The 17032-nt window shown below is 39.1% G+C and overlaps 3 protein-coding genes across 7 annotated transcripts; all 3 read left to right on the top strand.

Moving 5' to 3' along the window:
- Positions 1 to 2472: 2472 nt before the first annotated feature.
- On the top strand, positions 2473 to 5845 carry LOC110844471 (protein aveugle; the record flags this gene model as incomplete). Of its 5 annotated transcripts, none has more annotated exon segments than XR_002547436.2 (3): positions 2473 to 2605; positions 2762 to 2918; positions 5211 to 5845. XR_002547436.2 is itself a non-coding variant. In XM_035847758.1 (3 exon segments), coding segments are annotated over 2 exon segments (174 nt in total), but the record flags the coding sequence as incomplete, so codon positions are not given.
- Positions 5846 to 5990: 145 nt separating this feature from the next.
- Positions 5991 to 11800, top strand: LOC118434441. Its single transcript, XM_035848012.1, has 3 exons — positions 5991 to 6349; positions 9876 to 10356; positions 11439 to 11800. The coding sequence occupies exons 2-3, from the start codon at positions 9924 to 9926 to the stop codon at positions 11798 to 11800; spliced, it is 795 nt and encodes a 264-aa protein (XP_035703905.1). The 5' UTR covers positions 5991 to 6349; positions 9876 to 9923.
- A 1210-nt stretch (positions 11801 to 13010) lies between these two features.
- Positions 13011 to 14814, top strand: LOC110844295. The gene is made up of 3 exons (XM_035847756.1): positions 13011 to 13375; positions 13447 to 13565; positions 14518 to 14814. The coding sequence occupies exons 1-3, from the start codon at positions 13141 to 13143 to the stop codon at positions 14623 to 14625; spliced, it is 462 nt and encodes a 153-aa protein (XP_035703649.1). The 5' UTR covers positions 13011 to 13140; the 3' UTR covers positions 14626 to 14814.
- Positions 14815 to 17032: the final 2218 nt, after the last annotated feature.

Raw genomic sequence — 17032 nt, 5'->3', positions numbered from 1 at the left:
GTTGAAGAAATATACAGGTCTGACCTAATAGAGTCGACTCTTAGTAATATGTATACATAAATATGTTGCTTATGCAATTTAGTCAGCTTAAATTGAAATGGGGCGCTGATGCCGGAAATATTAAAATTCTATATCCTTGACTGGAGAAGAAATTTATTAAATACTTTTTATCGCACTTCTTAGCCTCATCTAAGCTTTCCTTTTTTGGGTTTCTTTTATTTTTACATTTTGGTCATTATCATGATTTGCATTTTGAATTGGGCGACGACTTTAAGAATCCGACTTGATTCTTGTTGACGGGAGTCTACATAATTTTGCCCTGTGCGTACTAATACATACGGAGATTTCAATTAGGAGAGAACGACTGTGTATGCAGTGGCCGCGGAAGCCGTGGGGACATCTGGGAACATTGCCATTGTAGGATGTAGGTTTATATAACATGGGCAGATGACAAGGACATCGAATAACCGTGGGGACAATGTCCCTATGTCCTCACGCTTCCGCGGCCACTGACGACTTTGTATGTAGCTAACAGATGAACAACTGGGTATGCAGTGGCCGCGGAAGTCGTGGGGACATTAATATTGTGGGATGGGGGAGGGAGGGGTTTATATAACATGAACAGACGATGCGGACATCGAACACCCGTGGGGACATTGCCCCTCCTCTGTCTCCCACCACCCTTCCGCGGCCACTGCTAGCGACAGATTTGAAAAGAGGAAGGAAGAAATAAGTGAGGCACAAATAATTAATACGGGAAAGATGAAAGCTGTTTCTTAATGGACTCTTGGATTTAGAGCGTAAGAAATACGGAGAGAAAGCTGGCAAAGAGAGATTTCACATGACGTGACGCCTGCTGCATGGAGAAAGAGAAGAATGCGGTGGGAGGACACAGAGGCTCAAAATTGTGCAAGTGTGATGATAGTTCAAGCTTCTGGAAAACTTTACTAATGTGAATGTTGTGTTCTTCTCGAGTGCTTAAGGTCTCTCCTTTTTTCGCTACGGAGCACATCTTCATTTCACTTTACACGATTGTCCGCCGCGGCTTTCTCCGCAAGTGCTCGACGACACAATAAATGTCTGATTCGTTTATTGTAATTAACATGATATAAAATTATATAGTGGGAATTTTTCTACTCTTACTGGGATTTTGAAGTATAAAATTCGTTTAAAAATTCAGATTTCGAAATTTTGCTCTCCGTCGACACGATTATGTTTAATCCTCCGCAATAAATGTCTGATTCGTTTATTGTAATTAACATGATCTCATAATATAATTTTCTTGCTGGATTTTTGAATGGTAAAATTCAGATTTCGAAATTTTTCTCCCGGTCGACAAGATTATATTTAATTCTCTTCTTTTTTTTGGTGAAAGCTGTTCCACTCAAATTTACACCATTCTGCATTTTGAAGTTTAATTTTGTCATTCTTCACACACAGTCTCATTTGAAAGTCTTTGAACTAGTGGGGCAAAAAGGGTGCTTGGTTAGTTTTAGTTATGAAAATGTTCGCTTCAATGAATATGTTTCTTTCAGTGGGAGTGGAGTGAGTAAGGAGACGCTTTATTGCCGTGTAGCTCTCGACTAAAATAAAAGGAAAGGATGAGATTACGATGGTCTCTTCAGGCTCCCTTTGAGTCCTGTTTGATGAGTTTTTTTGGACTGCAAGGACCAAAAGAGTTAGAGACAGTGGGGGCGGAAGCGTGGGGACGCAGAGGGACAATGTCCCCACACGGTTGTTCGATGTCGGCATCATCTCCCCATCTTATACATATAAACCTCACCCTCCCCTATCCTGCAATGTTGACCTCTTTCGTACTACGGATTTTTTAATAAAATATCTTTTGGGTACGATGTCGATTTCATAATTACTTCATTACACCTGACAACAAACAATTAAAATGTTCATGATTTCCTCTAAAAGACGGAATATTTATTTTAATCAGTTTTTAAGTTTTGAGTTTTTTGACGGAAGACAAAAAAAATCCACTTTTTAACATTGGTCAGTGTAAGGAAAATTCCAAAATTTGGGTAGCAAAATATCCTACAAAAAATCCAGATTTACTCGTGGCAAATTATTTCGTAAACTCATACCCATTGTGAACAAGAGAAATTTCTGAAAACTTTCCCCTCAATCTAAAAAACCCACTTTTTACCATCAAGTTTTCACAAAATACTAAAGAAATATCCTTATTTTTGAGAAATTTTGGTGTCAGGATAAATTATACAGTATATATATTTGTATATTTCGTCCTCAACGGCAAAATAAAATACTACACAAACATGTGTTGTTCATCCTTAAGAGGTTTATGTCCCCACACCTTCCGCGGCCACTGCTTAAAGAGAAAGAAGGACAGACACGTCCTTGACGAGAAGTGTGTAGCATCCTGTAAAATAATTGTATGAAAGGAGCCCATCACATATAGTTAGTCGTGGTGCTGATCCTGAGTGTTTCTGTTTTTGTTGATTACAGAACAATGTGAATGGGAGGTCCTTGCTGAGGATGAACTCTGCAGCGCTGGAACGCATGGGAATATTAGATGAAAGACATCGTCAAGATATTTGGAGAGAAATCATCAAGCTCAAATTAAAATCTGACATCCTTGGTAAGAGAACACCACGCCACATTTTATCTCTGCCTTTATTATTATTATGCCGCGACGCGAGCTTTATTAACAAATTAGTTCATTAGTGTCCCCGCGATTCGGTGAAACGGATAATTTACATGTTATATTATAATATGATGTTTTTTCTATTTGTAGAAATCCGGGATTTGGAGTCACAAGTTGTCTCCGCGAAATGATGCTTTCTCTCTCTCTCCTCGTCTGGTAATAATAGTGTAGGAAAAGTCGTCGTCTCTGTATAGTGCTCAATTCCATTATTATTATGCTAGAAAGATCGTTATTTTATTTTATACAGGTATGAATATGATAATGATATGGATTCTGGATACAGAAATCGTTTTATAATATGTATATTTCCACTAGGACGATGCATGACAGACCACCAAATCATTTGCATGCCACGATTAGCTAATCATATTTATTAGTAGCGTTCTTCTTTCAATTATAAAAAAAACGTTATTCAACCCAGCCCTTAAATTAAGATGAGCTGTAAAAATTGTGTGTTACCGAGGGAGGGTGGAGGTACCATGCAATTCTATTACCAGAGCGTTGACATTAGGGGCTGAGCAGGACTTAGGATTAGCTTCTCTATATATGTTACCCTTCAGTGATAAATTATTGCCGTAGGGGTAGAATTGCCAGGTACAGACAAGAATCGTGTCAGAAATTATCAAGAATTTTATAAGGCTGTATTTATCTATGTATGTATTTATATAAAATGAAATCCGATGTTCATACACGTCTCCCAGTTTGATAAGCCCTACAAACAACCTTGACATTTCGTCGTTGTTGTATGTGTCACATCCATAACTTTGATTTACGAAGCACTTTAATTCAAATGAACTTGGCCATGAATTGAAAGAGTAGAAGTCGTGATTTTAATTTTATAGCAGGGGAAAGTGTCTCTCTCTTTACTTTTTGATGCAGCAGCGAAAAAAGTTTTACTTTCTCTCTCTCACTTTACGTATCTGAGTTATTGGTGAAAAGGGGGAAAAGTTCTGTGCACAGCATTCGTAAAAATTCTCATGTAAATAAAACCCGTGTAATAAAACGTACCTGAGCCACATGAAGTGAAATAGATAAAAAGTAAAGTAAAGAAACACCTAACCTTCAACCAATTGCTGCACTAAATAGTATACCACTGTGCTTAATTTGTTATTAGAGTCAGGGGCCGCGGAAGGGTGGAGACAGGGGGAAAATGTTCCCGAGGTTATTTAATGTCCCCATCATGTCCTCCTATCCTACAATGTTAATGCCCCCAGATATCCCCACAGCGACAAGGGGACCATGTCCCCACGGTTATTCGATTTCCCCATCATTTGCATAAATCCCTGACTCCCCTATCCTACAAAGTTAATTTCTTCAGATGTCCCCACCACTTTCCGCGGCCACTGATTAGACTATGACTGACTACATACCGCTCTCTGTAATCATGCTTCACTTCAAATTATTACCCTCTACACCCACACCCCTGGAAAACCTCACTTTAATTCAACATTTGTGTACAACCAAATGCATACATACACTTTGCCCTATGTAAATACTCCAGTGGCCGCGGATGCCGTGGGGACATTGTCATTGTAGGATATGGGAGGGAAGGGTTTATATAACGTGGGGATATCGAATAATAATCGTGGGGACATTTGTCCCTCTGTCCCCTCACCCTTCCGCGGCCACTGGCTAGCTCGTAGGTAATCTATGTACCACTGCTGCTGTTCCAGCATCATCAACTCCTCTTCTCATAATAATGTTCCTCCCGTAACTTTTAAATTCGCCAAGTTTTATCTCTTCGTAACGTCCAGTCAACTTTCTCCTCCTTGTAACTTTACCAGTTTACTTCTTCTCCCAAATCAACTTTTGTATGCTTAAGTACATACGAACGACTTTGTGTGGCGTGGGTATTTTCTGTCTGTGATGTAATGTAGCGCTGCTGTGTAAGCAGAATGTTTGTAGTTTAAGTAAGTAAACGGAGGTCTGAAAAAACCTCTACTTTCACTTCCTTCACTTTCACTCATTAGAGGAGACGATCATAAATCCCCGTTTTTAATTAAGAGAACTCTGCAAGCAACCGAAATCTAACCGCTTGGGAAATTCGTACGTATTATCATTCAACCGCTATTATTATTATTATTACGAACAAACCACACACTAATTTCTGTTCTCTTCTCGTCTCGTCTCGTCTTCTTGTAAATATTGTTACGTTTCTTCATGTCATGAGCACGCTTTATTTTTATAGACGCCACAAAAAACTCGCATATTTGTAGCAACGGAACGGTTTTGAAAGTAAATATTGCATTATAAAGCGCAGTACTCAGGAGAGATTTTTCACGTCAAAAAGTGTAACAAAACGGGAAAAATAGACTAAAGTGGCGTTTATGCTTCACGTCTTCGTCATGTTCTCCTCTAAATCCGATTTTTTGATGGGTCGAAATTTTTAAGTGGCGTAGTGATAATTTCGCTCAGCCAATCAGGAGGAGGACGTGACGATGACGTGAAGCATAAACGCACCATTAAGTTACATTTTACAATTGATTTAAAGAAACACTTCGATTTGATACACGTTGTAGTGAAATTCAAGTAATTTCAGCGAAGGAGTAAAGAACTTGTCGTTTCGCGTGAAAAATCTGTCCGAAGTACTAGGCTTAAAAGCAACGAAATATGTAAGTATTTATTAGCATAATTACCCATAGTTGAGTGAGCCTTAAGAAAAGATTTACAAATTTTTATTTATTCAAAATAGGTAGTAGAAAGTTTTTCTACTTTATTTATGTATACATTTATTATGAGTCCCGAACTATTTATAGATATTTAGAATAAATAAAGCACTAATTTGACTACGCATGTATTTTACCATGTATAAAAAATGTAATTGCAAATCATGTAGTGGACACTGCCTTCTAATCTAAAGTATCAGTTTTATACCAAAATTTGTTAATACTTTGCACACAAACAAATAGTATTTAATATCTTAATTTTTGAATAATAATGATTAGAATAATTTGTATTAGACTAATTGTAAAAGTTTTTTGGGAATGTGATCGAATCGACTAATTAGAAAAAAACCTGAGCTTTTGTATACAAATTCATAAAGTTTGTTAACTTTAACAATTATAAGAACATATTTAGGACGTGTAGTATTCTGTACTTCATAAAAAGCAAGCAAATTTTACATGTTATGCAGTAATTATTGGAATAATAAAAATAATAAAAGTTGTTATAAGATTTCTTGTCAATATTATGATCCAGACTCTTCTCTGCTTAAAATCCGGGTTGTTGGTAGACAACTCTAAAAATAGAAAACCATGCTTTGCATACAACCAAAACTATAACATTAAAGAGAGCGTTGCACTTATTCGTCGTGTGCGTAAAAAAACTTTCGAGCATTTTCCCGTTCGGAAAACCGGCTAGTTTTGAATTAGGAATGAGAGCATGTTCAAAAACACATATTTATTTTGATCATCTCAGTTTTTCGTTACGGTTACAGCCTCCTCAAGGCTGTTGACTAAAAGGAGAGGATCAAATAGGAAATCTAATTTCCTCATCATAATCGAATCTTGTCAATAAATAGTCGAATCGTAGCAAATAAAAGATAATAAGAAGTTGGTGACAGGGAGGAAGTGCCCACAGCGCCCGGAAAGTGACCACTACTCGGACTTGAGAAAGTCAACAACTACTTGCAGCCATCCCTCGAGTCTGGACGTGGACAATATTGCTGGCAACAAGTCGGTAAGTACAAATCTGAAATCCCAGTATCACACACACACATTGTAGATAAATACAGTGGCCGCGGAAGGGTGTGGACAGAGGGACAATGTCCCCACGGTTATTCGATGTCCACATTATCTGCTCATCTCTCTCTCTCTCTCTCTTATAGTTATCTCTCTCATATCCTACAATGTTAATGTCCCCACGGCTTCCGCGGAGTGTGTTAGTAGTGGATCATGTTGTTCGGCCTGCTTGTGAAGATCTTGTATTTGGACGGAGCAGACCATTTCGAAATTTTGGTATCGCGTGTGATGTCATCATGACCGTTAGTCAGATAAAAGGACGACACCTCGTCGAAATATGTTTTTTCTGTAGCAGCAGAAACCTTTAACATTTAATTTTATTGTGCATATGTACACACACACACGACCAGAAGAGGGGGACGAACGATGACACTTTCACTTTACTCACTTTCCCTTCAAGTTCTTCTGCCGACTTGTGAGTGATTTTCTCCCGTCTACTTATGCAAAGTGTACAATTTACTATTCAAATGATATGTACCCCACGCAATGAAAGTGGCAAACTTGACATCGTTTTGGATCACAAATTGAATTTTTTAAATTCCACGAACAGCCTGGTGTATGTAAATATGCAAATATGCCAAGATATAGTATACGTTCAAAATAAATTCATATGATGAATATGACCCACGCGTGTGCCATCCAATAACATGAGTAAACATTTGTTTAAGTGAACTTTCGTGATTCTAAATGCGGTGGTTTACTGGTAGGTTTCTACTTTAAAGTCTCAAAAGTTTGTTGAATTTTCAAAATTTTGTTGACCTTCTTCAAAATATGTAAGTGTTGGTTTTGGTGGTATAACCGCTTTTCTTACTTTTTCACTTTCACCACGATCAATTGATATTTGTCAAAACCTTACAGAGTGATATTTATTTGGAGCAGATTTTTTTTTCCAATCTTTTTCCTACACAAAGTAATACAATTTGCTGGTATCAACCCTCTTAAACTAACAAGGGAGGACTCTCAGCATATGCTTTCCTATTTTGAGCAAAATAATATCAATCGATGACAAATTTAATTAGGATGAAATTTGCGAAAGACGCGATCTCCCAATGGGCACGTTTGGCACAGATGTTTGCATCAAAAGAGGAGAAAGCGCGACTTCAAGTTGACAAATTTTACACTTTCCAAATTTGCTGCGTGCTTTCTCCTCTCCGGATGCAAATTGCTCCGGAGTGCCCATTGGGAGATCATGCCTTTTTCAAATTTCATACTAATCAAATTTGCGATCGTCTGACACTAGTTTGTTCAAGTTTAACAGAGATATTTTCATCCGAAGAGGAGAAAATGCGCAGTAAATTAGTGTAAAATTTGTCAACTTTAAAGCGCGCTTTCTCCTCATCGGATGCAAATATCTCTGCTAAATATGCTCATTTGGAGGTTGTGCCTTTCGCAAATTCCATGCTAATTAAATTTGTGATCGATTCCCACTGGTTTGCTCAAAATCGGCGAGCATACGCTGGGAGACCTCCCTTGTACGTAGGAAACTACCCTTCCCAACAAAATAATCTCATGAATTGGGTTATTGTGAAGGAAGAAATATTAGCCGAGGACACGATCACACATATCCATCCATCCCTCCATTCAAGATTTATTGCACGAGTTTATTTCATTTTCAAGTGGCAACTGTTGACTGCATCCGCATTTTCTTTAAATTTCTTTCTCTCTTCATACAAGGCTTCACTCAATTTCTTATCTCTCCTCTGTCCCCCATACAGAGAAGAATTTGGGGACAAAAGTGAAGAGCGTGTGACTGACTATTGCTCTACACCAGGGTTTCTGTTACAATATTATTTTTATGCTTGCATGGTGCATAAAAATCCATAAAGATCCATAAAATTGTAGAACATGTAGGGAAATCATTTCATATTTTGAAGAAACTTCATATTTTCATGGGGGCAAGATTCAATTCTCTAAATTTGTAGTTCTTTTAGGGAGCGTCCATAAATCACGTGATCGATTAGAGGGGGGGGAGGGGTCTGAAATTTATCACCAATTATCACAGGGGGGGGGTAGATGGTCAGATGTCACGTGACATGAGTAAAGTTTTGTTTAACTTTTGTATATGCCAATAAATGTCATCAGAGTTATATATAAACTCTCTTGGCATACCACACGCACGTTATATAGATTTGATTTTCATTTTGCACATTTAGAAACTTGCTTCGACTTAAAATTCTTGTCTGACTGGCGTTTTAAAGATGGAGTTATTTACACATGTGTGTAGCTTTAATTTGATTGATGATTTAAAAAACACTGGACTAATATTGCTACACTCTTAGCAATCTGTACTTGATTCCGTGTAAAAAAACACCTTTATTCGGGGTAAAAATCAAGCATCCATACTGTATAAAGTTGCATAGACAATTTTGGAGGAGGGTAACCAGTTTTACTTTTTTTCGAGTACATTCCCCTGCTAGGGAATGCCCAAAATTAAATCATGTTGTCCGGAATATATTCCGGACATGATTTAATTTGAGTCATCATCTCCTGTCACGTGACCGGTGGGGGGGCGGGGTAGCGAAATTATCACCAAATGTCACTAGGGGGGGGGAGGGGGTCAAAATTGTCCAAAAATCGATCACGTGATTTATGGACGCCCCCTTATGCGTTTATCGTGCATAAAGCATAAAAACGCGTAAAATGCACAAAAATCTATAAAAACGCAAATCATGCAATTCATGTATGAAATTTCATATTTTGAAGAAATTTTATATTTTCCTACCCTGTCAAATTGGGACAAGATTATCTCAATTTCTAGTTATAATTCCACCAGGGTCACTTTCATTAATTTTTCATATTAAAAACCTACTCCAAGCAACTTTGCGGGGCCTTTTAAGATGGCATTAATACCATCTTGGTGGTTAATGACAACACATTTGGGTGGAAAAGACCCCCACCGGCCAACCACTTTGCCGATCATGCCCATCTTCGAACTCATCCTTGCCTTTGATCCGAAGATCAAGTGTACAAAATTTCAAGTCGATAAAATGTGTTTAAAGAGAGTTATCATGCGTACAGACAGACGGACGGACAGACAGACATCCTGACAAATCTATAAGGCCATCTTAAAAGGCCTAAAACTGAAAAAAAACTGTTTGACACTAAAATACTAAAATGATGAGGAAAATACCATAAAATAGCACAACAACGATTTCTTACTATAGTTAATCAAATATTTAGAAAAATTACAATATTACAATATTATTTACTCTTATATGAATAATTTTTATGCATTCTCGTGCATTTTCATGTACTTTTCCAGATTTTTGGTTGGTTTTATTAAACGTACCATAAAATGGCCCCATGATTTCTTAATCAAATTTTCATGATCAAATATTTAGAAAAATTACAATATTATTTACACTTAAATGTTTGTTATGCATTTTCCCAATTTTTGGTGTGCGTTATTAAACTTGTAAAAACATTTTCTGTTCAATAATTTCATGCATGCGTTTTTTTACAAGGAGAAACCCTGCTGTACACGCGAACGAAGAAAGCAGCAGCAAATAATAATGGGGAAAGCATCCAAGGCAAAAACCGCAGCAGCAGCGAAGAACGTGACAAAGCCGGCTTCTGAAAAGAAAGAGAATCCAGAAAGTGATTCCATTTCAATTTCAAAGGACGACTCGAACAAGAACAACTTCAAATGTGGTGTTCACGATTGTCCCGTCCCCGCCGTGTCGAGATGCGGCGGCTGCCAGAAAGTCGGCTATTGTTCGAAAGAGCATCAAAAGTTGCACTGGAAGGATCACAAGGGGGACTGTTGTGGGTGGAAGGTGTCGGAAAATAAGCGGCTGGGTCGATTCCTCATCGCCGTGAGGGATGTCAAGCCGGGAGAAATTATTATGCAAGAAAAACCTCTGATTATCACCCCTCCGAAAATCACCCTTCCGGTCTGTCTCGGTTGTTACAGTGAATTCAAGCCGGATGGAGTGGTGACGGATGGTATGCAATTTTAGGAAGAGTAAATATATTAGAAAATATGTATTCGTTGGCAGTGGCCGCAGAAGCTGTGGGGACATATGGGGACGGTAAAATTGTGGGGTGGGGCAGGGCGGGGTTTATATAAGATAGGCAGATGATGCGGACATTAAATACCCGGGAAGAACATTGTCCCTCTTCCCCTCACGCTTCCGCGGCCACTGTATTGTTGGATATTGCATGTGCATCTGTTACATACAAAATGCAACACTATGTGAAGCATGAAGAATTGCCCAATTTGCTTAATCTCACGATCGCACAAGTATGTATGTAAGGTCCAGAGAGCTGATATGTATTTAGGAAAAAAAGATGAAATATGGATTTAATATTTACGAAAAAATTCCAAAATATTTACGAAATATGTTTGTACCAAAAAATAAGAATTTTCTCAAAACTTGTAATTTTGAAGTGGATTTTTTGTGGTACAATTTTTTTTAACAGAAAAATTTCGTCTCACACCCTAGAAAAATTTGAAAAATGTGTATATGTATTTTTAGGCCTTTTAAGATGGCCTTATAGATTTGTCAAGATGTCTGTCTGTCCGTCCGTCTATCCGTCTGTAGGCACGATAACTCTCTTTAAACAAAAGCTATTGACCTGAAATTTTGCATACTTCATCTTTGGGCAAATTGTAAGGTTGAGTTCGGAGATGGGCATGATCGGTCAAGTGGTTGGTCGGTGGGGGTCGTTTAGGTGGATCGGGTGGACCGTAACAAAATTTAAATGCCATAGAAACGTTTCAAATTTGTCGTGGGAGGCTGAAATTTAGCACGAAGTTAATAATATATCACATATTTGATATTAGGAGTTCGACTTTCAGTTATCAATGCCATCTTAAAAGGCCCCGCAAAGTTGCTTGGAGTAGGTTTTTTAATATTTAAATGATCTACGCATTTTTCAAAGCATAGTTATAAATATTTATATGTATATATGCAAACCTAGAAATGTGTGACAATATGTAAAAAAAATATTTTGAAGTTTTTTGGATAGTTTAGGGGAAAAATGCTTAAATACATATCCGCCCTCTGTTCATCTCTCAATTTCAGACGGTAAAGGCGTCAAACCGCACGCTTGCCAGAATGGATGCGGCTTTCCCATGTGCAAATCTCCACTTTGTTGCAACTCCCAGGATCATAAGGCCGAGTGCGCCTTGGCCAAATCGAGGGGAAAGGTTACGATTAAATATGCCGACGGTGAACATCCGCTCTATCAACTGATCGGAATCTTGCGAGCGCTCGGACTCAAAGATAAGAATCCTGACGTCTTCGAGAAACTGGTGAATCTCGAAGCAAATGTGGAAAAACGGGAGGAATTCGTTAAAGCCATGGAGGCCGAGGAAGGTGGTGGCGGGGACCTGGTGGCAGTTCCACGAGTAACAGCACCGAACTCAAGCCGGCAGCAGGTGTGAAGCTAATTCATGATTTCTTCCAAAGAACGGACGTAACGGAGGAATGGATTGTCAAACTTATCGGAATAATTGAGACGAACGGGCACGAAATTCCCATCCCGGATCTCGATGGGCATATCAACAGGCGAGTTATTGGTATGAAACGAGAGACAAAATTAAGTTTACTACTTTCACTTGTGACCAGTGGCCGCGGAAGCTGTGGGGACATGTGGGGACATTAATATTGTATGTATTTAGGATAGGGGAGGGGGAGGGAGGGGTTTGTATAAGATGGGGAGATGATGGGGACATCAAAGAACCGTGGGAATATTGACCCTCTGCTTCCGCGGCCACTGCTTTCACTCATGACAAAGGGAAAGTTGCCCCATAAAAGCAGTTTACGTAAAATTATGGATTTGCATATGTAGGTGTGTACCATAACTCTTCCTATCTGGAGCATAATTGTCGTCCAAACTGTGTCAAAACGTGGGATTTGAGCACTAAAGAAATTGTGATTCGAGCCAGTACACCCATCAAGAAGGGAGATCATCTTTCAATCAGCTATGTAATAAACTCACGTGGGATTCATCACCAAAATCGTGAAATCAGCATATTTTTAATCGTTTCTAGACTCTGAGAATTTATTTTAAAATTCTGAACGACAAATTTGTAGGACAGGTCGTTGTCAATCTATTAAAATTTGCACTCCAGATTTTGACCATTTTTGAAGGAGGAGATCTCAAGTTTAAGAAGCCGCCTTAAGAAAAACTGGAATTCATCAAAGCTGGTTAAAAACTGGCAACTCCCTGCTTTACGAATTTTAATATAAATTCCCAGAGCGAAGAAATGATTAAAAATGCGCTGATTTTGATAATTTTGGCAATAAGTCATCGAATATCCTAAATTAAGCGTTTTTTAATTAAGGGGAAGTCCATAAATTATGTCACGCAAAAACTCACGAATTTCTAGACCCTCCCCCCATTAACATGCGTCATATAGGCACAATATCCTTGAACCCTCCTCTCACGTGACATAATTCATGACCGGTCCCTTAAATATTTTACAAATTATCCAGGTGGACCCTTTATGGGGCACCGCCGATCGACTATCTCTCCTCCGAATGACGAAATTCTTCACGTGCCACTGTGACCGGTGCAAGGATCCGACCGAGCTCGGATGTCACGTCAGCTCGCTCCGGTGTCAACACTTGAAATGTATGAATATCCCCGACCTCCGAAAAACGTGGCCTGGTCGCTCCACTCGATCCCTTCAAACCGGACGGAGATTGGAAATGTTTGACGTGCAAGGAAGACTACAACGTCGCCTATGTCAACTCTCTGATCCAGAAAGCTGGTCAAGAGATGGACCAACTTCACGACAAAATCGGCGACATCGCGGCCAAGGAAGACTTTGTGAAACAATTTTCGAAAACCTTGTCGCCCAATCACTTTTACTTGTTGGAGGTGAAAGTAGAGCTGGCCCAGCTTTACGGACGGACGAGTGAGGAGCCGTTGCATATGATGAGTCCGAAAAATCTCGTGAGGAAGATTAACCTCTGTGAAGAACTTTTGGTCACGCTCAACATAATTTATCCAGGTTTCCAGGAATCTTATTTTAAAAATTGGAAAATTTATATATTTACTGATTATCTATTTATCCGCCTGCAGGCTACAATAGGTTGAGAGCTTTGATCATTTATGAACTCCAAGCCGCAGTCTTCATGCTTTCACAACTTCGCCGCAGTTGTGGAGATATTTCATTGGAAACGCATTTGGAAGAGTTGATGGTAAGATTTTTAAAATTTGGGTAAATTTTTGTTTGGGACCTCATTTTCGGAAAGACAATCTATCTCATGTATACTCGAATAAACGACTTTCACTTACAACAATGGAGGTCTCCCAGCGGATGCTCTCCGATTTTGACCAAACTATAGTGTCAATCGATCATCAATGTAATTAGTATGAAATTTGGAAAAGACACGATCTCCCAATGGGCACGTTTCGCAGAGATATTTGCATCCGAAGAGGAGAAAGCGACCACAGTAAATTTGGAAAGTGTAAAATTTTTCGACTTTAGTAAAAACTTCAGCCAAGGATCACCATGTAGAATATTATTCCTCCAGTTCTTTATAGAAAATGGGTAGATTCTCCTACTATCAATAACTTTCCTACACATTACATCAGTGGCGGCGGAAGCAGAGGGAGGACAGGGGACATTGTCCCCCGAGAAATTCAGCAAAATTGTATCTGGCCATTCTTTCCCATGTTAATAAGCCCATTCTCCTCAATAATCCCACAATGCTAATGTCCCCACATGTCCCCCCAACTTCCGCCGCCACTGAATGACATAACACATATTACGTAATAAAAATGCTCATTAGCATTATTACGAATGAAAGTCATTCTAAATACATACGTATCCTACCAAATTCTGCCCACCAATAAAAAAAGGTGGAAACAGAGAGAAAGTAGAGAGATCAACCTTTCAAATGCATAGAAAGAAAGTGCCCTGTGCCAATTTAGCAAACGAGTCTACAAATACAATCAAGACAAAAAAGGAGGTATGTAAAAGTGCTCACAAGTCAATTACCGACGACGACGACTTTCACTTCACCATTTTCCCTTTATTCACTTCACCCTCGAGGTAGATTGAGAAGGAACATTTATGAATTTTTACGAGCCAATTACAGAAATGATGGTAATGATTATTACACATTTTTTGTTTCCATTCTCTTTTAGCAATGCGGTAAGTGGATGACTGAAGTGATAAAGTGCTCGGATGGGAAAGCCAGCATTCGATCGAGCGAAAAAGGGCAGCTGGGGCCGAGAGAGACTTGGACAATTTGAGAAAGGCTGTACTTTCACTGCAGAATTTGCCTGAACCTACGGCTACCTTATCAGTCGATAAGGTAGCTGCTGCTGGATCCAGGAATGAAAATGCAAAACCACCTTCCAGCCCGAAGAAAGGAGGAGAAAAGGAGTTATCATCACTTGATAAGGATCTGGAGAAGGATATTCTCGAAATTGAAAGATCCCATCTCCACTGCGGATGATGATTCGTTCATTGAAGAAGTGTTTTAATTGGGAGAGGAGAAAATTACTTAATAATTCGACTTGAATAATGATTAAATTTTCAACTTGTTACTACTTAAATGTAAACTTTTGTCAGAAAATTACATATATAAATAATGGTACATGTAGAGTCAGTAGCCGCGGAAGCCGTGGGGACATCTGGGGACATTTACTTAAATATACTTTTGTCAGTGTATTCTGTAATAAACAATGGTACATACATGTAGTCAGTCAGTGGCCGCGGAAGGTGTGGGACATTTTCCTTGTAATATGGGGGAGGGACGGGTTTATATAAGATGAGGAGATGATGCGGACATCGAATAACCGTGGGACATTGCCCACACCCTTCCGCGGCCACTGCATATATGTAGTTCAAAGACATACGTACCTACAATCTGCATTATACAAAAGATGAAAATAAAAAGACATACTGAAACTGTTCCATGCAAATACGTACATATATTTTATTCTCCTCAACCAAACAATGCATATGCCCGAGAAACATTTCCTTATTCCTTTTTTATTATACTCTTTAACCCACAAAGCTACAAAAAAGTATTCAAAAGAAGAAGCGTCAATCCTTATTATTCAGCTTAAGCAGAGGAGAGAAGGAGGAAAACCATAATGGTGCAAAGTCCGGAGGGGGTTCAGTTCAGTCTATCTCATTTTACTCATCCTTCAAACGAAAAAAAGGCAAAAACAAGTTGGTTGGCTTTACTTTACCATCGTCGTGTTATTAAACTGAGAATGAGACAGAGCCCACTAACAGAATTTACTATATCCCCCTCCTCTCCTATATTATGAAATGGGGAACCAACTCCCTCTCCTGGAATTTGTTGAGAGGGGATTTTCACAAAAAGTGTAATAAGAAGATGCATATGCCGACCAGACCAGTTACACAGTGGCCGCGGAAGCGTGGGGACACAGGGAAAATGAAAATGTCCCCCATGTCCCCACGGCTTCCGCGGCCACTGCAGTTACATGGGGACCACAGCAGTATGGCCATAAAAATGGACCCATGCATCCGAAGAAGGGGAGATGGATGGATGTTTAAGAGGATAAGTTGGTTGGGTTGCGTTGGTTCTTGTGGGGAGACTCCCGTAAAGGAAGAAGATTACTAAAACTTGGTTTTCTCGTATATACACGAGGTTTAAAGGTTGGTTTATAATATTGCATAGGAAACAACGTGTTTGGTGCTTGGTTGCATGCAGTTGGATTGGATATATGTATGAGAAGTGAAGGAAGGGGTCCGTGGGTCCCCCTCTTCTTCATGTATATGAAGTTCCCCTTATTCGGCTCCACCAAAATTCAACCAAACAAACATCCAACCAATCCAGCCAACAAGGTTGCACACAAATCATCACAAGTCCGACCGAATTCAACATTATTCAAACAATAAGCATTGTTATCGAGTGCATAATAATAAGGCTGCAAAATCGGAGAGGAAATCAAAATTGTGTCAGGTTTTAAAGGTAAGTAAGTCAAATTCTCATACATCTAGGTTTGTAATAAATTATTAAGGTACGCAAAAAAACACGGCAGAAAAATGCAGTGGTGAAAGCAAACTCGAATTCAGTATGAGTTGCGATTCGCAACTTGCGAATTGAAGGAAACTTGAGACTGGGTATTTCTCAGAATTGTGAAAATATTGCAGTTTCTCAACTGCCCAGTGTAGCTTGGCCGTAGATTTTTAGCTGCCCAAAACATAAGGGAAGTTCGTAAACTTCATAACGCAGGAATGGGTGGGTGGTCAGGGCCCAATAATATCGTGTCAAAAGGGGTGGGTGGATTGGATGTCAAAACAAAAAAAATTGCGTTATGAAGTTTGCGAACGTTATCTACACACCAGCTGCATATGCATTTTTTTTTAGAAAATTACTGCTGTACTAATTGTTCTTGGTTTCCTATCTAGAGGTTTTCAAAATCGTCTCTTCATAGCTACATAAATATGGAGAAAGAAACCGTCTTTGAAATTGGATCCAACGATTTGTCCCATGCAAACAACTTTTTCCAAAAGTGTGCAAATCTCTTGTCCAAAAACCAACTCGTAGATTGCACAATAGTTTGTTCCGATGGTCAAGTACAGTCACATAAGGTAATCAAGAGTTTTCATGTTTAGCCAGTGGCTGCGGAAGTGTGGGGACAGAGGGACAATGTCCCCACGGTTGTTCGATGTCCCCAT

The sequence above is a fragment of the Folsomia candida genome, unplaced genomic scaffold (genome assembly GCF_002217175.1).
Source record: "Folsomia candida strain VU population unplaced genomic scaffold, ASM221717v1 Fcan01_Sc002, whole genome shotgun sequence".
Classification (NCBI taxonomy): domain Eukaryota; kingdom Metazoa; phylum Arthropoda; class Collembola; order Entomobryomorpha; family Isotomidae; genus Folsomia; species Folsomia candida.
The sequence above is the reverse complement of the archived record's forward strand: the minus strand, read 5'-3'. Positions and strand labels throughout refer to the sequence as shown.